The sequence below is a fragment of the Podarcis liolepis genome (genome assembly GCF_965112155.1).
Source record: "Podarcis liolepis genome assembly, chromosome: 4".
In the NCBI taxonomy this organism is placed as follows: Eukaryota; Metazoa; Chordata; class Lepidosauria; order Squamata; family Lacertidae; genus Podarcis; species Podarcis liolepis.
The window spans coordinates 92716379-92733279 of NC_139558.1; the positions used below are offsets into that span (position 1 = coordinate 92716379).

The window sequence follows — 16901 nt, forward strand, 5'->3', positions numbered from 1 at the left end:
TTTTGTAGAATGCTACTGCCAGTCTGGCTCCTCCAAGACCCCCCTCTGTGCGCCCAGGGGCACGGGATTAAAGCCATGGCAGCATCAACTCCTTGCCACACTTCTTTTGCTCCTTACACGATTACAGCTCCCGACAATCCAAAACACAGACCGGCCCAATTAAAACTAATTAGCAGGCTCAGGGGAAAGTATATTGATGAGGACTGACCGGTGACCAAGCAGAGAAGTGAACAGTCAAACCTTTCTCCTACCACCCTCTGTGGAATGAAAGTTGTGTGTGTGTGTGTGTGTGTGTGTGTGTGTGTACACACCACATCATTGTGAGGAAGTCTTCTCCAAAACTCCCACTCTATTTTCTGTGTACAGTGGTACCTTGGGTTACATACGCTTCAGGTTGCAGACTCCGCTAACCCAGAAATAGTACCTCGGGTTAAGAACTTTGCTTCAGGATGAGAACAGAAATTGTGTGGCGGTGGTGCAGCAGCAGCAGCGGGAGGCCCCATTAGTTAAAGTGGTGCTTCAGGTTAAGAACAGTTTCAGGTTAAGAACGGACCTCCAGAACGAATCACCGTATTTTTCGCTCTATAAGACGCACCAGCCCACAAGACGCACCTAGCTTTTGGAGGAGGAAAACAAGAAAAAAATTATTCTGAATCTCAGAAGCCAGAACAGCAAGAGGGATCGCTGTGCAGTGAAAGCAGCAATCCCTCTTGCTGTTCTGGCTTCTGGGATAGCTGTGCAGCCTGCATTCGCTCCATAAGACGCACACACATTTCCCCTTACTTTTTAGGAGGGAAAAAGTGAGTCTTATATAGAGAGCAAAAAATATGGTAAGTACTTAACCCAAGGTACCACTGTATATATAAGCTGGTCCTTTCTTTCTTAATTTTTTTTTAATTGTTTACAATCATGAAATGCAAATGCCAGTTTACAAATACCTCCCTCACTTCAGCAAGTGTGTAATCACAGAACCACAGGGTTGGAAGGGACCCTCCAGGGGTCATCTAGTCCAACCCCCTGAAATGCAGGAATCATAGCTAAAGGTTCCCAGACAGATGGCCATTATTCTCTACTGAAAAACTTCCAGTGAAGGAAGTAGCTTATTCCACATTGCGGAACAGTTCTTCCTGATGTTTCGTCGGAATCTCCTTTCTTGTAACTTGAAGCCATTGGTTCGAGTCCTGCCCTCCAGAGCAGGAGAAAACAAGCTTGCTCCATGTGGCAGCCCTTCAGATATTTGAAAATGGCTGTCATATCACCAGTTTTGTTCTTTTCTCCAGATGGTGAAACATCAGTAAAAAGAAACTAGCTGTCATGTGAATGCTGCTGGAGCCTAAAACCCTGGTTTGCTGCTACCAGTCAGTGCAGGCAATACTGAGCTAGGTGGAAGATGGTCTGACTCTGTATAAGACAGTTTTCCAAGTTTCTATTGATTATTTACAGGGACGTGGGTGGTGCTGTGGTCTAAACCACTGAGCCTCTTGGGCTTGCTGATCAGAAGGTCGGCGGTTCGAATCCCCCTGACGGGGTGAGCTCCTGTTGCTCGGTCCCTGCTCCTGCCAACCTAGCAGTTTGAAAGCACACCAGTGCAAGTAGATAAATAGGTACCACTCCGGTGGGAAGGTAAACGGCGTTTCCGTGCGCTGCTCTGGTTTCGGTGTTCCATTGCACCAGAAGCAGCTTAGTCATGCTGGCCACATGACCCGGAAAAACTGTCTGCGGAGCGGACAAATGCCAGCTCCCTTGGCCTGTAAAGCGAGATGAGCACCGCAACGCCAGAGTCGTTCATGACTGGACTTAACTGTCAGGGGTCCTTTATCTTTACCTTTTTATGGATTATAGGAAATAGCAAACCTTTCCCAGGGAAATGGGTATGTTTAGCCTGGTAAAGAGGAGGCTGAGGGGAGATACAATAGCCATCTTCAAGTACAGTGGTACCTCGGGTTACAGACGCTTCAGGTTACAGACTCCGCTAACCCAGAAATAGTACCTCGGGTTAAGAACTTTGCTTCAGGATGAGAACAGAAATCGTGCTGCGGCAGCACAGGGACAGCGGGAGGCCCCATTAGCTAAAGTGGTGCTTCAGGTTAAGAACAGTTTCAGGTTAAGAACGGACCTCCAGAACGAATTGAGTTCTTAACCCGAGGTACCACTGTATCAAATATCTGTCACATGCAGGATGCAGCAAGCATGTTTCCTCCCGCTCTGGAGGGTAGGACCCGAACCAAGTTATATGAAAGGGGATTCTGACTAAACGTCAGGAAGAACTTTCTGACAGTAAGAGCTGTTGGACAGTGGAACAGACTCCCACGGGAGCTGGTAGACTCTGCTAGCTTGGAGGTTTTCAAGCAGAGGTTGGATGGCCATCGGACATCTAGTTGAGATTCCTGCATGGGGGGGGGTTTGGACTAGATGACCCTCAGCGTCTCTTCCAACTGTACAATTCTGTGGTTCTAACTGCATCACTGCCAACACATCCTGGCCCCAGCTGCAGCCAAATTCCTTCGATTTTAGGTGCAACCTTGGAGATTACGCAGAGCGCACGGTGCCTGCGAACCTCAACTCCGCCTTCTCCTTCCTTTGCTCTGTTTCCCCACTCTATCGCTCTACAAGCTCATAGGGATCTCTCTCTGCTAAAGCACAACTTTTCCTCTTTCCTCTCCCCTCCGTCCTGGAGCACCAGCGTCTCAACCCAGATGGGGGTCGAGGACGGAAACTGGGAGGCGGAGGCGCCGCGGGGCTCCGTTCCGCAGCAGCCAGTCTCCGGGTTGCAAATTTGGTTACTTGATCTGCTTCCTGGGGTTTGCTTTCGCTTTGCCGGGTCGCCTCCTCCAAGGCTGCTGGATGCACTTGCCGGCTGGTGATGTGACTGAGAGGGCAGAGAAAGAGGCGAAAGTAAGCAGCGATGGCTCTTTGTCATTTTTATCCTTTTGCATTTCTGGCCCGGGGAGAGGAGGACAGAGTTTGGGGTGGGGGGCCTTTTGGGGAGGGAGCCGTTAACCTTCCATGCAAAGGGAGCCCCCAGCCCCGCCCCCAAATCCCATCCCATCTATTGGTAGCGCTGGCAGGACCCGCCTTTGCTCAGTGCAACCTTTTGTCTTGAAAACAGCGCAGGATCCACACCGGCTGCTTTGTGCAACGATGCTGATGATGCCCACGTTTAGCAGAAGCGTCCTTCGGCTGGCGGGGGCCACACTGCGGCTCCAGGTGTTCAGCTCCCCCCAGAACAGATGCTGCTACTCTGGAGACGCCTACCCTTCCCCCACTAAAGCCAGGGGGGTGAAGAAGAGGGGCTATGACATCACCAGGAACCCCCATCTCAACAAGGTTAGACTAAACCTCTCTGTTCTTGCTTGGAAGCTTTTGTTCATTTTTGCACTTATTTATTTTGCTGAGAGAGAGTTTGCATGTGTGTATATCCTCTGTTAATAAAATTCATATTTTGTCGCTGCTGTGGAGTCCACCTTGCCTAGTTCTTCCCAGGTATGTTTCCTCTTCTTGATCTCACAGTGCTGCATGAAAACTTTTATTGAAGTCTGGAAGAAGCAAGGAAACCTAACACTGTGCAACTTTTCCTGCAAACTGCCCCAGGTTTCGATTTTGTGCCCCCAAACAGCTTCCTGGTTATGATACCCATTCATACCAGTAATGTGGGTCCTGCTCTCATTGCTGTAGCTTGTGGATCAGCAAATCTTTTTCAGGTCTTCGTGGTCTCGGCATTATGCAAGAAGATCAGGAGAGGCCTTCTGGATCAGGCGAAAGGCCTGTCTAGCCCAGCATCCTGTTATCACTGTGGCCAACCAGATGTCTCTAGAAAATCCAAAAGGGCCTGAGCGCAACAATGCGATTCCCAGTGACTGGTATTTATGGGCCCATCTCCTTTGATACTGGATGTGGTAGAAAACCATCTTGAATAGTAGCCATTGGTAGGCATGTTCTCCATCCTGGTTGTAGCAGAGAATTCTACCCTTTTAAACTATGTGATGTGTGAATAAGCCATGAATATTGCAACATTCAGCAAACCTAGGTTCTGGTCTTATGAGAGAGGGAGGAGAAACCTCATTCCATCCCATTTCTCCATGTCACACACACATTCTCTGTCATGTTCCTCTGTATTGCCCACTATTTTCCAGCCCCCAATAGTCTTAACTGCACTTATGATAACCTGCATAGGCTTTAGAATCAGATAATAAAGTGCATATAATTCTGTCTCTCTGTACCCACCCCGCAATACACCTCCACCACCAGTTTTCTGCTAGTTACCTATTAATAGATGAATGTTTCAGATAATTGGTGTTTGTTGGGTTCACGTCATTCCTAGAGTGGATATCTGTTGGCCAAATAAGTCTGAAAACATTTTGGGCTTGTTTTGGAAATAAACACACAGTCATAGCTGCAGTGCTGAACATTGCTCCTGGAAAGCAAGTAGCAGGCTTGAACTAGGATTGGCCCAGGACATTTAGCTGCTGGTGTCGTCTCCCCCCTCCCCTCCCCACCCCATGCCCCCAAAGTGCACACTATTAAGTAAAGTCAAGGTGTCTTCAGAGACATCTGAAGCAGCAGATCTCCCCGACTGTAAAAACACAACATTAATATGCTAAAGAATTAATCCCACTATGCCAGAGGTTTTCAACCTTTGGGAGTCCACAGCTCCCTTGAGCAACCATATTCTTTCTGCGGCACCCCTGTGGGGCTCAGGAGCCCAGTTATGTCACCCCTTGCCTGCAGGGCTGGCAGCCCCTCACCCCTTTTCAGACACCCTCCCTTGTGGAGTGTTCCCTCAGCCTCCAGTATATCTGGTCCAGTATATCTGAAGGAGCGTCTCCACCCCCATCGTTCTACCCGGACACTGAGGTCCAGCACTGAGGGCCTTCTGGCAGTTCCCTCATTGCGAGAAGCCAAGTTACAGGGAACCAGGCAGATGGCCTTCTCGGTAGTGGCGCCCTCCCTGTGGAACGCCCTCCCATCAGATGTCAAAGAGAACAACAACTACCAGGCTTTATTTATTTATTATTATTATTATTATTATTCTCCCCTCTCCTTGGGAGTCCTCTGGGCAGCCGCAGCTGCCGCCTCTGGTCTCTGAGCTGCCCCCCCCCACCTGCCCCAAAGAGAGGTGCCTCCTCACACTGCCCCACAGGGGCCTGGGAAGCACCCCCTGGCCAGCCCCAGAGGCACCATTCACCTGGGGAGCTTGTAGCCAGGACTGCTGCAACAAAAGCCGCAACGCAAGAGGGCATCTGAGGAGGGAGAGAGGGAAGGAAAGAGGGACAAAGGCCAGTGTTGCCTGTGACACCCCTGACTATCATCCAAGGCACCCCGGGGGGCCACGGAACACTGGTTGAAAACCACTTCACTATGCCAAAATGGCTTCTCCCCATTTGGAGTATCCTACAAAACCAGGATGTGGGTGGCGCTGTGGGTTAAACCACAGAGCCTAGGACTTGCTGATCAGAAGGTCGGTGGTTCGAATCCCTGCAATGGGGTGAGCTCCCGTTGCTCGCTCCCTGCTCCTGCCAACCTAGCAGTTCGAAAGCACATCAAAGTGCAAGTAGATAAATAGGTACAGCTCTGGCGGGAAGGTAACCGGCATTTCTGTGCGCTCCTCTGGTTCGCCAGAAGCGGCTTAGTCATGCTGGCCGCATGACCCGGAAACTGTACGCCAGCTCCCTCAGCCAATAAAGTGAGATGAGCACCACAACCCCAGAGTTGGCCACGACTGAACCTAACGGTCAGAGGTCCCTTTACCTTTACCAGACCATGAATTATGGAGTGTCCTGCGGCCACTAGCATCAGACAAATGCAGGATGCTTCAAGATTGGAAGCAGTGTTAGAAACTCAGGTATATAAGCTAGGTGCCAAATGGTTCCTTAAGAAGAAGAAGAAGAAGAAGAGTTTGGATTTGATATCCCGCCTTTCACTCCCTTTAAGGAGTCTCAAAGCGGCTAACATTCTCCTTTCCCTTCCTCCCCCACAACAAACACTCTGTGAGGTGAGTGGGGCTGAGAGACTTCAGAGAAGTGTGACTGGCCCAAGGTCACCCAGCAGCTGCATGTGGAGGAGCGGAGACGCGAACCCGGTTCCCCAGATTACGAGACTACCACTCTTAACCACTACACCACACTGGCTCCAGGGTTACCGTCTCCAGAACGGAATGTGTAGTTGCCATTTTTGGATAAGGCAGCTCTAAAGTCTTATTTTACAATAGGACATTTTGGTTCCTGAAATTCATTCTGATTGTGCAGATAAAACATAACTGATACATAACTCTACAGGATGTGTTGCTAGTACAGTCGTTCCCTGGATCTCAAATGCCTTGGCTCCTGATCAAATCGATTCCTGAACAATCAAAACCCGGAAGTGAGTGTTCCAGTTTTCGAACATTATTTTGGAAGCTGATGGGGCTTCTGTGGCTTCCGATTGGCTGCAGGAGCTTCCTGCAGCCAATCAGAAGCCAAGCCTTGGTTTTGGAAGTTGAACTGACTTCTGGAACGGATTCCGTTTGACTTCCAAGGTACAACTGTATGTGAAAACCATATGCGCTTTCAGATGGTGTAGATGTCTGGCGCCATCCTAGCACCTGGGCATCTTCCTTGGGTCACAAGTGGCTGATAGCCAGGTGCAGAATAAAATCTGTTAAACTGTTAACCCTGCCCTGTCTTCCCTGGAATTAAGGTTTTAAGAGTTTGAACACCCACCCTGAAGCAAGTTATTGACGATGAGACCATGACATCTGTGGATGCCAGACTACCATAGGAATAAGAAAGCAGGTCCCAAATTCTTCTCTGTGTTCATTTTTCTATGGGCAGATAGCTGCATTTTTTATTTATTCATCGCATTTATAACACCCCTCTACTTCAAGAGGCTCAGAGACACGGGTCCCCTTCCCAATTTTATCCTGGCAACAACCCTGTAGGCTAAGGTTGAGAGACTGAGACTGGTCCAAGGCCACGTTGTGAGAGTCCTGGTGGGGATTTGAACCCCGGTCTCCCAGAACTTAGTCCAGCATTTTATCTTGTGGTTCCCCCACTAGGACCTGAGACAGGACTGCTCCCCTCTTTACTTTTTTGTGGGAGCTGTGCCTTAAGTCATCTCATTTACCCAGCTAAACACCTTTCATTTCTTTCTGCAGGAGGTGTAATTTATGTACTTTGGAGCAAAGCTTTCCCTATCTTTTGGAGAACTGCCACTGCTAGCTTTGCAGACACACAGTTCAGCAGTCAGCAGTTTTCCCTTCCTTTTTTAAAAAAAAAAAACAAAACGTGACAGGATATCGATATTATAGTGACTTGCCAACTGTGGGGGGTTTTTTGCAAATAGGTCTGCTCTGTGCAGCCACCCAAAGTGTTGCAGCAGGAAAGCAATGCAGAGCCAAACATTTAGATTATGTGCTATTATTATTTATTAAATGTGTATACAGTGGTACCTCGTTTCTCGAATGTAATCCATTCTGGAAGACCGTTCGGCTTCCAAAACGTTCAAAAACCAAGGCGTGGCTTCCTATTGGTTGCAAGAGCTTCTGGCACTCAGCAGAAGCTGTGTCACACGTTCGAGTTCTGAAAAGCGTTCGAAAACGGAAGCATTTACTTCTGGGTTTTCAGTGTTTGAGAACCCGAAATGTTTGACAACAGAGGTACCACTGTACAGTGGTACCTTGGGTTAAGTATTTAATTCGTCCTGGGGGTCCGTTCTTAACCTGAAACTGTTCTTAACCTGAAGCACCACTTTAGCTAATGGGGCCTCCCACTGCCGCCGTGCCGCTGGAGCACAATTTCTATTCTCATCCTGAAGCAAAGTTCTTAACCCGAGGTAATATTTCTGGGTTAGCAGAGTCTGTAACCTGAAGCGTACATAATCCGAGGTACCACTGTACTGCCATTCATCCCTAGATCAGTGGTTCCCAAACCTTTTCAGACTCCTTGGTTCCATAAACCCATCCCCAATGCCCACTACTCCATAAATATAAAGAATATTATTCAAAATAGAACAAATGGACCTAAGTCAGTTATATGGGTGATACTCTGTTGTGTCTCGTCAGCACAAAGATTTCCACTTAACACAATGGCATTTCCCTCCTTGTTCCTGCTTTTCGTGCCCCATGCCCTCTCCAGATTTGCTTCACAGTGTCGGGGGAACCCCTACAACAGATTTAGGGGGTGCACAGGGTGAGGAGACAGTAGGAGAAGGTTCTGTTGCACAAGTGGAAAAATTTGCGCCCATGGAACGTTCTCCTTAGTGCTGCAGTGCATCGTAATGGTTAGAGTTGTCAGACTAGGACACTCAGCCATGAAACTCACTGGGTGACGTTGGGCTGGCCATTTGGTCTCAGCCTAACCCAACCTCGCAGGGTCGTTGTGGGTATTCATTGAGCAAGGGGGAACCATGTAAACTCCCTCGAGCTCCGTGGAGGGAAAAAGTGTGGTACAAATTCAATAAATAGATAAATAATGCATTGGCTTCAACCCAGAGGATTTGATCTTGAAAATGACTAGCATGGGTTGCAGCCCACAGAAGGGTTTTCTTGCTAGGGGCCTGTGCTGTTGGTTTTGGGTGGCAGGATCAACCTCTGTTGTGCGATAGTGGAGCTGTGAGTAAAAGGATTTAGAAGTTGTTTTAACAAATCTGCGGCTTCTGGAAGAGAGGCTTTCCTTGTCTAAGCAAAATCAAGGCTGGATAAGGCTGAATTAACGGCAGTGTTTTGCATGGCAAGTCCCTGCTTTCGTTTCCTATTTAGTGACGTGTTACCAGTGCAACTATCAAAACGTGGAGTTCACCACTGTGGTTCGCACCCAAATGCCTTCTCCCTCTGCTCTGGAAGAGGTTAACTTGGGGACAGGCCAGAAGGGAGTGCGGCCCTTGGGTTGCAAACATTTGCGTCACCCCTGTCGTAGCTATAGATCAGGTTTCTGGTGTTCATCAGTATGCGGATGATACCCAGCTCTACCTCTCTTTTAAATCAGAACCAGTGAAGGCAGTGAAGGTCCTGTGTGAGTGTCTGGAGGCGGTTGGAGGATGGATGGCAGCTAACAGATTGAGGTTGAATCCTGACAAGACATAAGTACTGTTTTGGGGGGCAGGAGGCAGGCAGGTGTGGATCATTCCCTGGTCCTGAATGGGGTAACTGTGCCCCTGAAGGACCAGGTGCGCAGCCTGGGAGTCATTTTGGACTCACAGCTGTCCATGGAGGCACAGGTCAAATCTGTGTCCAGGGCAGCTGTTTACCAGCTCCATCTGGTACGTAGGCTGAGACCCTACCTGCCTGCGGACTGTCTCGCCAGAGTGGTGCATGCTCCGGTTATCTCCCGCTTGGACTACTGCAATGCGTTCTACGTGGGGCTACCTTTGAAGGTGACCCAGAAACTACAACTAATCCAGAATGCGGCAGCTAGACTGGTGATTGGGAGCGGCTGCCAAGACCATATAACACCAGTCTTGAAAGACCGACATTGGCTCCCAGTACGTTTCCGAGCACAATTCAGAGTGTTGGTGCTGACCTTTAAAGCTCTAAACGGCCTCGGTCCAGTATACCTGAAGGAGCGTCTCCACCCCCATCGTTCAGCCCAGACACTGAGGTCCAGCTCCGAGGGCCTTCTGGCGGTTCCCTCACTGCGAGAAGCCAAGTTACAGGGAACCAGGCAGAGGGCCTTCTCGGTAGTGGCGCCCTCCCTATGGAATGCCCTCCCACCAGATGTCAAAGAGAACAATGACTACTAGACTTTTAGAAGACATCTGAAGGCAGCCCTGTTTAGGGAAGCTTTTAATGTTTGGTGTATTACAGTATTTTAATATTTTTTTGGAAGCCACCCAGAGTGGCTGGGGAAGCCCAGCCAGATGGGCGGGGTATAAATTATTATTATTATTATTATTATTATTATTATTATTATTATTATTATTATTTCTCCAACCTGATATATTCCAGAAGTTGTTGGACTCCCATTAGCCCTGGCCAGGATGGCCGATGGCAAAGGATGATGGGAGTTGTAGTCCACATTGAGGAAGAGATGGTATCTACACAGACAGGCACACATACTACCTAGCTTAGTTTAGGATCTCCAAGCAATTATTATTCTATGGACCCTAGGGATAATTGAAAGACCAGTTTAGTCCATAGACGAATTACCACGTGCCTGCAATATTCATATTTTTTTAAAAAAATAAATAAAATTCCACTGCTACACTGAACGTTTTTATCATCTCATTTTATGAAAAATAAAAATAAATTTAAAATGATGTCATCGTGCAATTTAGAAAATTGGGCTAAATGAACCACAGAGTCCTTTCCTTTCCAAGCTGTTGGCAACGCTCATGATGCATGAATATTGGCATTTCAAAGAAGGCTATTGCCAGGGCGGGTCAAGTCCGTGGTGGCCAAGAGGAAATCTTTGAGGGCTGAGTTGTCAGAGATGGAGCACAAAAGAGAGCTGTTCTTGCTGCTGGAAGCGTTCATTGGGTGGTTAAAAAAAAGAAAGGAAGGAAGAAAATGTTTCAGCAGAGGGGCCGAAGGCCAAATCCTGTCCTTAGTGGAATCCATTCCCTCTGTTTTTGAAGTGAATGCTATGAATGCTAATGCTTCTTACATAACCTTGATAAGAACACTTTACCCTATATGTATCTGCAGAATGGGCAGTGTTTCAGGTGCGCCACATAATACACCTTCCGTATTTGATCTTTTAGCGTGGCAGTGCCTAAACTTTGGAACTGCCTGCCTATTGGCATCAGGCAGGTGCCTTCACGCCGCTCTTTTCGACACCTGCTAAGAAGGCTTTTCTTTAGGCATTCCCATCCAGATATGTAGATTGTTGGCATGAGTTTTGGTTTGGTTTTTAGCTTTTTTATTTTATAATGTATCTTTATTAATTTAAAATAAATTTATGAGAAAACAGACATACAAGTAAACAAACAAACAAACAAACAAACAACAGAAAAAACAAACAAACCACCACACTATAAGATACAAGATTAATATAATTATCATCATATATACTCCTGATACTGAACACAATTCTAAAACTTATAGAGAAGAAATTTAAAACTGACTTCCAATTAATCTCACTGTACTTTATCTATCCATTACTTTGTACCACACAGTTACATATTTCTTATATAATTTCTTTTTACCCTCCCTACAAACTTATATTTATACAATACAGGGATCAGTCTAATTCTGCCAAGATGTTTCCTTTTATTCCATAGTTTTTTAGCTTTTTGTTTTAGCTTATTGCGCTGCCCGGTATTGTACCTGCCATGCAACACCCCCCCCCCCCCCAGAATGTTGCTTAGGATGGGCTGTGGCCCTCGGGCTTAAAAAAAGTCCCCCCACTCCTGCACTGTGCGGATATACGAGCTGTTAAAATGGGTGCCTCTGTGTGATCACAGCCAGGTCATGAGCTTGGGGGCAGCAGTGCATCCTCCGAGATGCTACCACAAGTGGTGGTGATTGTAGGTGGTTGCTGGCTATTATGAACCAGCCCATCATAAAGGCTCCAGGAAGTAAGAAGGTCTCATGGAATCATAGAACCATAGAGTTGGAAGGGACCCTGAGGATCATCTAGTCTAGATTTTGATCTTCCTAACCCCACCCTATGGACCAGTTTTGGACCACCCACATGGGATAGTTGGTCTGCAAGGGTGGGGGGTGAGAGAGCGTGACCAAGCAGGACTGAGCTCCCTGTATTGAATCAGTTGGAAGGAACCCCAAGGGTTGTCCAGTCCAGCCCCCTGCAATGCAGGAATCTCAACTAAAGCATCCATGGCAGTTGGCTATCCGACCTCTGCTTAAAAAAGAAGGAGAGTCCACCAGCTCCTGAGGGAGTCCGTTCCACTGTCTAACAGTTCTTACCTTCAGAAAATTCTGCCTGATGTTTATAGTCAGAATCTCCTTTCTTGTAACTTGAAGCCATTGGTTCGGGTCCTAAGCTCCGGACCAGCTTGTTCCCTCTTCCACATGGCAGCCCTTGAGATATTTGAAGATGGCTTTCATATCTTCTCTCCGTCTTTCATCTCCTCTTTCCCAAGCTAAACATACCCAACTCCTCATAAGGCTTGGTTTTGAGACCCTTGATCATGTTGGTCGCCCTCGTCTGCACACGTTCCAGCTTATTTATTTATTGAATTTATATATCGTCCTATACCCCGGGGGTCTCAGGGCGGTTCACAGAAACACACAATACAGTGGCACCTCGGGTTACAGACACTTCAGGTTACAGACTCAGCTAACCCAGAAATAATACCTCGGGTTAAGAATTTTGCTTCAGGATGGGAACAGAAATCGTGTGGTGGCCGCGAAGCAGCAGCAGGAGGCCCCATTACTGAAAGTACGCCTCTAGTTAAGAACAGTTCCAGGTTAAGAATGGACCTCCAGAGTGAATTAAGTTCTTAACCCAAGGTACCACTGAATCCTTCTTAAATTGTGGTGCCCAGAACTGGACACAGGATTCCAGGGCACCACAATTCATCTGGAATCTCTGCAAGAAAGGAATTAAGTCTTGCGCAATGCGAAAACCTCTTGGAGATCTTGGCGTGGATGAGGCCCGTGCAGCTGTGTTTACATCCTCTGAGAGCTGAGCGATGACTCAGCTCCTTGCGGGGTGGCAGGGCGGCAAGGGAGAACCAGCCCCAAGGCTATTCTGCCTCGTGGTGGTGCTGACTCGGCACTTGGTTGGAGCGATTAAACGCCACCGCCAGGCATTCCAATTGACAGATTATGTGCAACAGGCCTGGATTTAAGGCCTGTGTCATTGGTGCGAATCCGCTTTCAGCCTGAGGGCCAGATTTGCACCCTGCCACCCTTCCCAGGGCCAAATGCATCCTTTTTTATGGTTAACACCTAAGCCCATCTTTCTTGGAAGCCACTCAGTCACTGCTGAGGAACTGCGCCTGGGATGGCTTCTCAGAAGAGATCTGCTCATAGGGAGGAGGGCTTTGCCAGTTGTGCTTAATTTAGCAGCAGAAAACCCCTTATGCATGGGAAACTGCACAGCTTTGCAGAAATGGCGAAGCTGTTAACAGCATGGCGATGGCAATTGTTAATTGGATGCTAATTGCTGAGGAAGTAAGTGGGGGTTATTTATTAGACATGCTGTTCTTTTCAGCCTAGATGGGCTCCAGCAGCAGCTCACAATTAGAAGGCACATCCCAATACAATTATAGATGAGCTATGCAGAGATATATGTTTGTTAGAGTCATGTTGGGGACCTGAGGCCTAGCGGGGGCCGCTCTGTCTGGCCCAGTGCCAGATTTACATATAAGCTAAACAAGCTGTAGCTTAGGGCTCCACTCTCTTGGGAGGGCCCCCAAAAAAATTAAAGGAAAAAAACCTGGATGTACATTTCCAAAATATAAGATAAAAAACAAATAAAATAAAAGCTAAATACAGCAACAGTGTTTTGTGTTGTGTAGGCTCCCATGATGTAAGTCATGGGCCCCACCTGCTAGCCTGCTCCCTAAAATATCACTGCTTTGCTCATTTCTATATATAGGATGCCTACATTCTGCATGGACTGTTATGTGCAAATAGCTTTAGATACCTATTTGTTGTTGTTGTTTAGACATTAAGTCATGTCCGACTCTTCGTGACCCCATGGACCAGAGCATGCCAGGCACTCCTGTCTTCCACTGCCTCCCGCAGTTTGGTCACTCATGTTCGTAGCTTTGAGAACACTGTCGAACCATCTCATCTTCTGTTGTCCCCTTCTTCTTGTGCCCTCAATCTTTCCCAACATCAGGGTCTTTTCCAGGGAGTCTTCTCTTCTCGTGAGGTGGCCAAAGTATTGGAGCCTCAGCTTCAGAATCTGTCCTTCCAGTGAGCACTCAGGGCTGATTTCCTTAAGAATGGATAGGTTTGATCTTCTTGCAGTCCATGGGATACCTAATAGATACCTATTAGGTCTATAAATTACCATATAGCATATATTCAACACAAAAAAACAGCAACAATTTGTTGTTGACAAAGGACAGCTGGACATATAAAGGGCCCCATTACCTTCAGTAGCTTAGGGCCTCATCAAACCTAAATCCGGCCCTGGTCTGGCCCTTGGGGCTTTGTTGGGCTATGTCTCTCTAGTGCCCAGGATTCTTTGGGGGGACGCCATGGCTGTGGTATCACAGTGTTTTAAATGTAGAGTATGGATGTCTCCTAGAATTCCACTGAGCCTCTTGGGCTTGCCAATCAGAAGGTTGGCGGTTCGAATCCCTGCGACAGGGTGCGCTCCCATTGCTCGGTCCCTGCTCCTGCCCACCTAGCAGTTTGAAAGCAACTCAAAGTGCAAGTAGATAAATAGGTACCACTCCGGCGGGAAGGTAAACAGCGTTTCCGTGCGCTGCTCTGGTTTTGCCAGAAGCGGCTTAGTCATCCTGGCCACATGACCCGGAAAAACTGTCTGCGAACAAACGCCGGCCGGTAAAGCAAGATAAGTGCCGCAACCCCAGAGTCATCCGTGACTGGACTTAACTGTCAGAGGTTCCTTTACCTTTTTATGGATGTCTCCTAGAATTCCAGTGAATTTCTTGTGTTCTTGTGAATTCCAGCTTTTCCTGAGCCTGGACACAGGCAAAATACTGTATTTTTCGCTCTATAGGACTCACTTTTTCCCCTTCAAAAATAGCCCCGCGACCCTCTCCCAGCTAGAGAGGTGATGCACGGCTATGGCAGGAGCCTCTATAGCCGCGCATCACCTCTCCAGCTGGGAGAGCGCGTGAGGGGCTAAAGAAGCCATAGCCCCGCGACCCTCTCCCAGCTGGAGAGGTGACGTGCGACTATGGCAGGAGCCTCTCCGCTGCGCCTTTCCGCTGCTCCCTGACCTGCTCTTTGGGGCTGGTGGTGTGCTTCCCCCCGCCAGCCCCAAAGAGCAGGTCGAAAGGAACCTGAAGCCTGGAGAGCGAGAGGGGTCAGTGCACACCGACCCCTCTCGTTCTCCAGGCTTCCAAGGTAGCCGCCTGAGCGCACCTTAAACGGCACCTTGTTTTAGAGCGGGAAAACAAGAGGGGGAAAGTTCTCCCCCTCTCTGCGCAGCGCCTCCTGCCGCTTCGCTGAAGGGGCACTGGGCAGAGAGGGGGATAATTTTTTTTTCTTGTTCTCCCCCCTCTAAAACAAAGTGCATCCTATTGTCCGGTGTATCCTATGGTGCGAAAAATACGGTACCCTTTAATTCCCTCTTTCGTGCTGCAAATAGCTATAGAGGCTCTATCACTGTGTGAGCTCCTGAGGTTGAGCTCTTGAGGGTGCCTGAGGATGGGGGGGCCTTAAAAGAGCCTGTGTTGGGGGTGGAGGTGATTAAAGACCCCTTTGTGTGTGATGTGGGTGTAACTTATCTGAGGGAGACAATTTTGCAGCCCGTCAGACCTGTTAAAAGTTAGTTGCAGAGCAGAGGATTATGGAGAATGACATGGGACTCATGGTGGGTGTTTTCATTCTGGGTTAATTAGGGTCTTGAGATTTCTGCTCTTTGCTGTGTCACAGCTGGAAAGGATTGGGGAAAGGGGGGAGGCGGGGAAGGGGAATACTTGCAGCCCCGTGGAAAGAGGCAATAAACAGTCTCAGATTATTTCTCAGGCATTGCCAGAATTCCTATGTGTTGCCTCATCGGTTCCTGCTGCCTAAGCTGCAGCATGATTGACATCAAGGGTACTTGCGGATGAGACCATCATCTAGACCTTTATTTGCGAAACTCTGTTGCTGCATTCTTGTTTAGCTCAAACCAGAGTCACATGCAACAGCAGTTGCTGCACAGAGCATTTTGTTCCTTTTGCAGGAATCCAGATGGCTCCCATGAAGAATCAGGTTGGTGTGTTTAGCTGGGTGTGTGTGTTTTTAATTCTAAAAATCCTCGTGTCTTGGCCCATACTCCTAAGTGGCTGGTACCCTCCTCTCTTTCAGTTCCTTCCTCCCCCCCATAGTTTCAGGTCAAATCCACACCCTAGCTTTAAAGTACAGTGGTACCTCTGGTTAAGTACTTAATTCATTCTGGAGGTCCGTACTTAACCTGAAACTGTTCTTAACCTGAAACACCACTTTAGCTAATGGGGCCTCCTGCTGCTGCCGCACCACTAGAGCCTGATTTCTGTTCTCATCCTGAAGCAAAGTTCTTAACCTGAAGCACTATTTCTGGGTTAGCCGAGTCTGTAACCTGAAGCGTATGTAACCTGAAGCGTATGTAACCTGAAGCGTATGTAACCCGAGGTACCATTGTACATCTAAACCACAGTAACAGTTCCCCCGAAGACTCATGGGAACTGCAGTTTACCCCTAGCAGAGCTGCAGTTTCTAGCACCCTTAACAAACTACAGTTCCCAGGATTCCTTGGGGGGGGGGAACCATAACTGTTAAAGTGGTATAAGTGCTTTAAATGGAGGTTGTGACCTACTGTATCTGTTAATCAGGGATGTGGGTGGCGCTATGGTCTAAACTACTGAGCCTCTTGGGCTTGCCAGTCGAAGGGTCAGCACAGGCTTCCTCAACCTCGGCCCTCCAGATGTTTTTGGCCTACAACTCCCATGATCCCTAGCTAGCAGGACCAGTGGTCAGGGATGATGGGAATTGTAGTCTCAAAACATCTGGAGGGCTGAGGTTGAGGAAGCCTGGGTCAGCAGATCGAATCTGTGTAACAGGGTGAACCCCCGTTGCTTTGACCCAACTCCTGCTAACCTAGCAGTTGTAAAGCATACCAGTGCGAGTAAATACAGTGGTACCTCGGGTTAAGAACTTAATTCGTTCCGGAGGTCCGTTCTTAACCTGAAACTGTTCTTAACCTGAGGTATCACTTTAGCTAATGGGGCCTCCTGCTGCCACCGCGCCGCCGGAGCACGATTTCTGTTCTCATCCTGAAGCAAAGTTCTTAACCCGAAGCACTATTTCTGGGTTAGCGGAGTCTGTAACCTGTAGCGTCTGTAACCTGAAGCATCTG

At 48.1% G+C, this 16901-nt stretch overlaps 1 protein-coding gene across 1 annotated transcript in view; it reads left to right on the plus strand.

The window, feature by feature from the left end:
* The first annotated feature begins 2610 nt into the window (after positions 1 to 2610).
* Positions 2611 to 16901, plus strand: part of ME3 (malic enzyme 3) — an 84927-nt gene continuing 70636 nt past the window's right edge. Inside the window, exons 1-2 of the mRNA XM_083499660.1 lie at positions 2611 to 2895; positions 3110 to 3327. Coding sequence (XP_083355786.1) covers positions 3142 to 3327 — 186 coding nt within the window. The 5' untranslated portion in view covers positions 2611 to 2895; positions 3110 to 3141. The remainder of the gene's footprint in view (positions 2896 to 3109; positions 3328 to 16901) is intronic.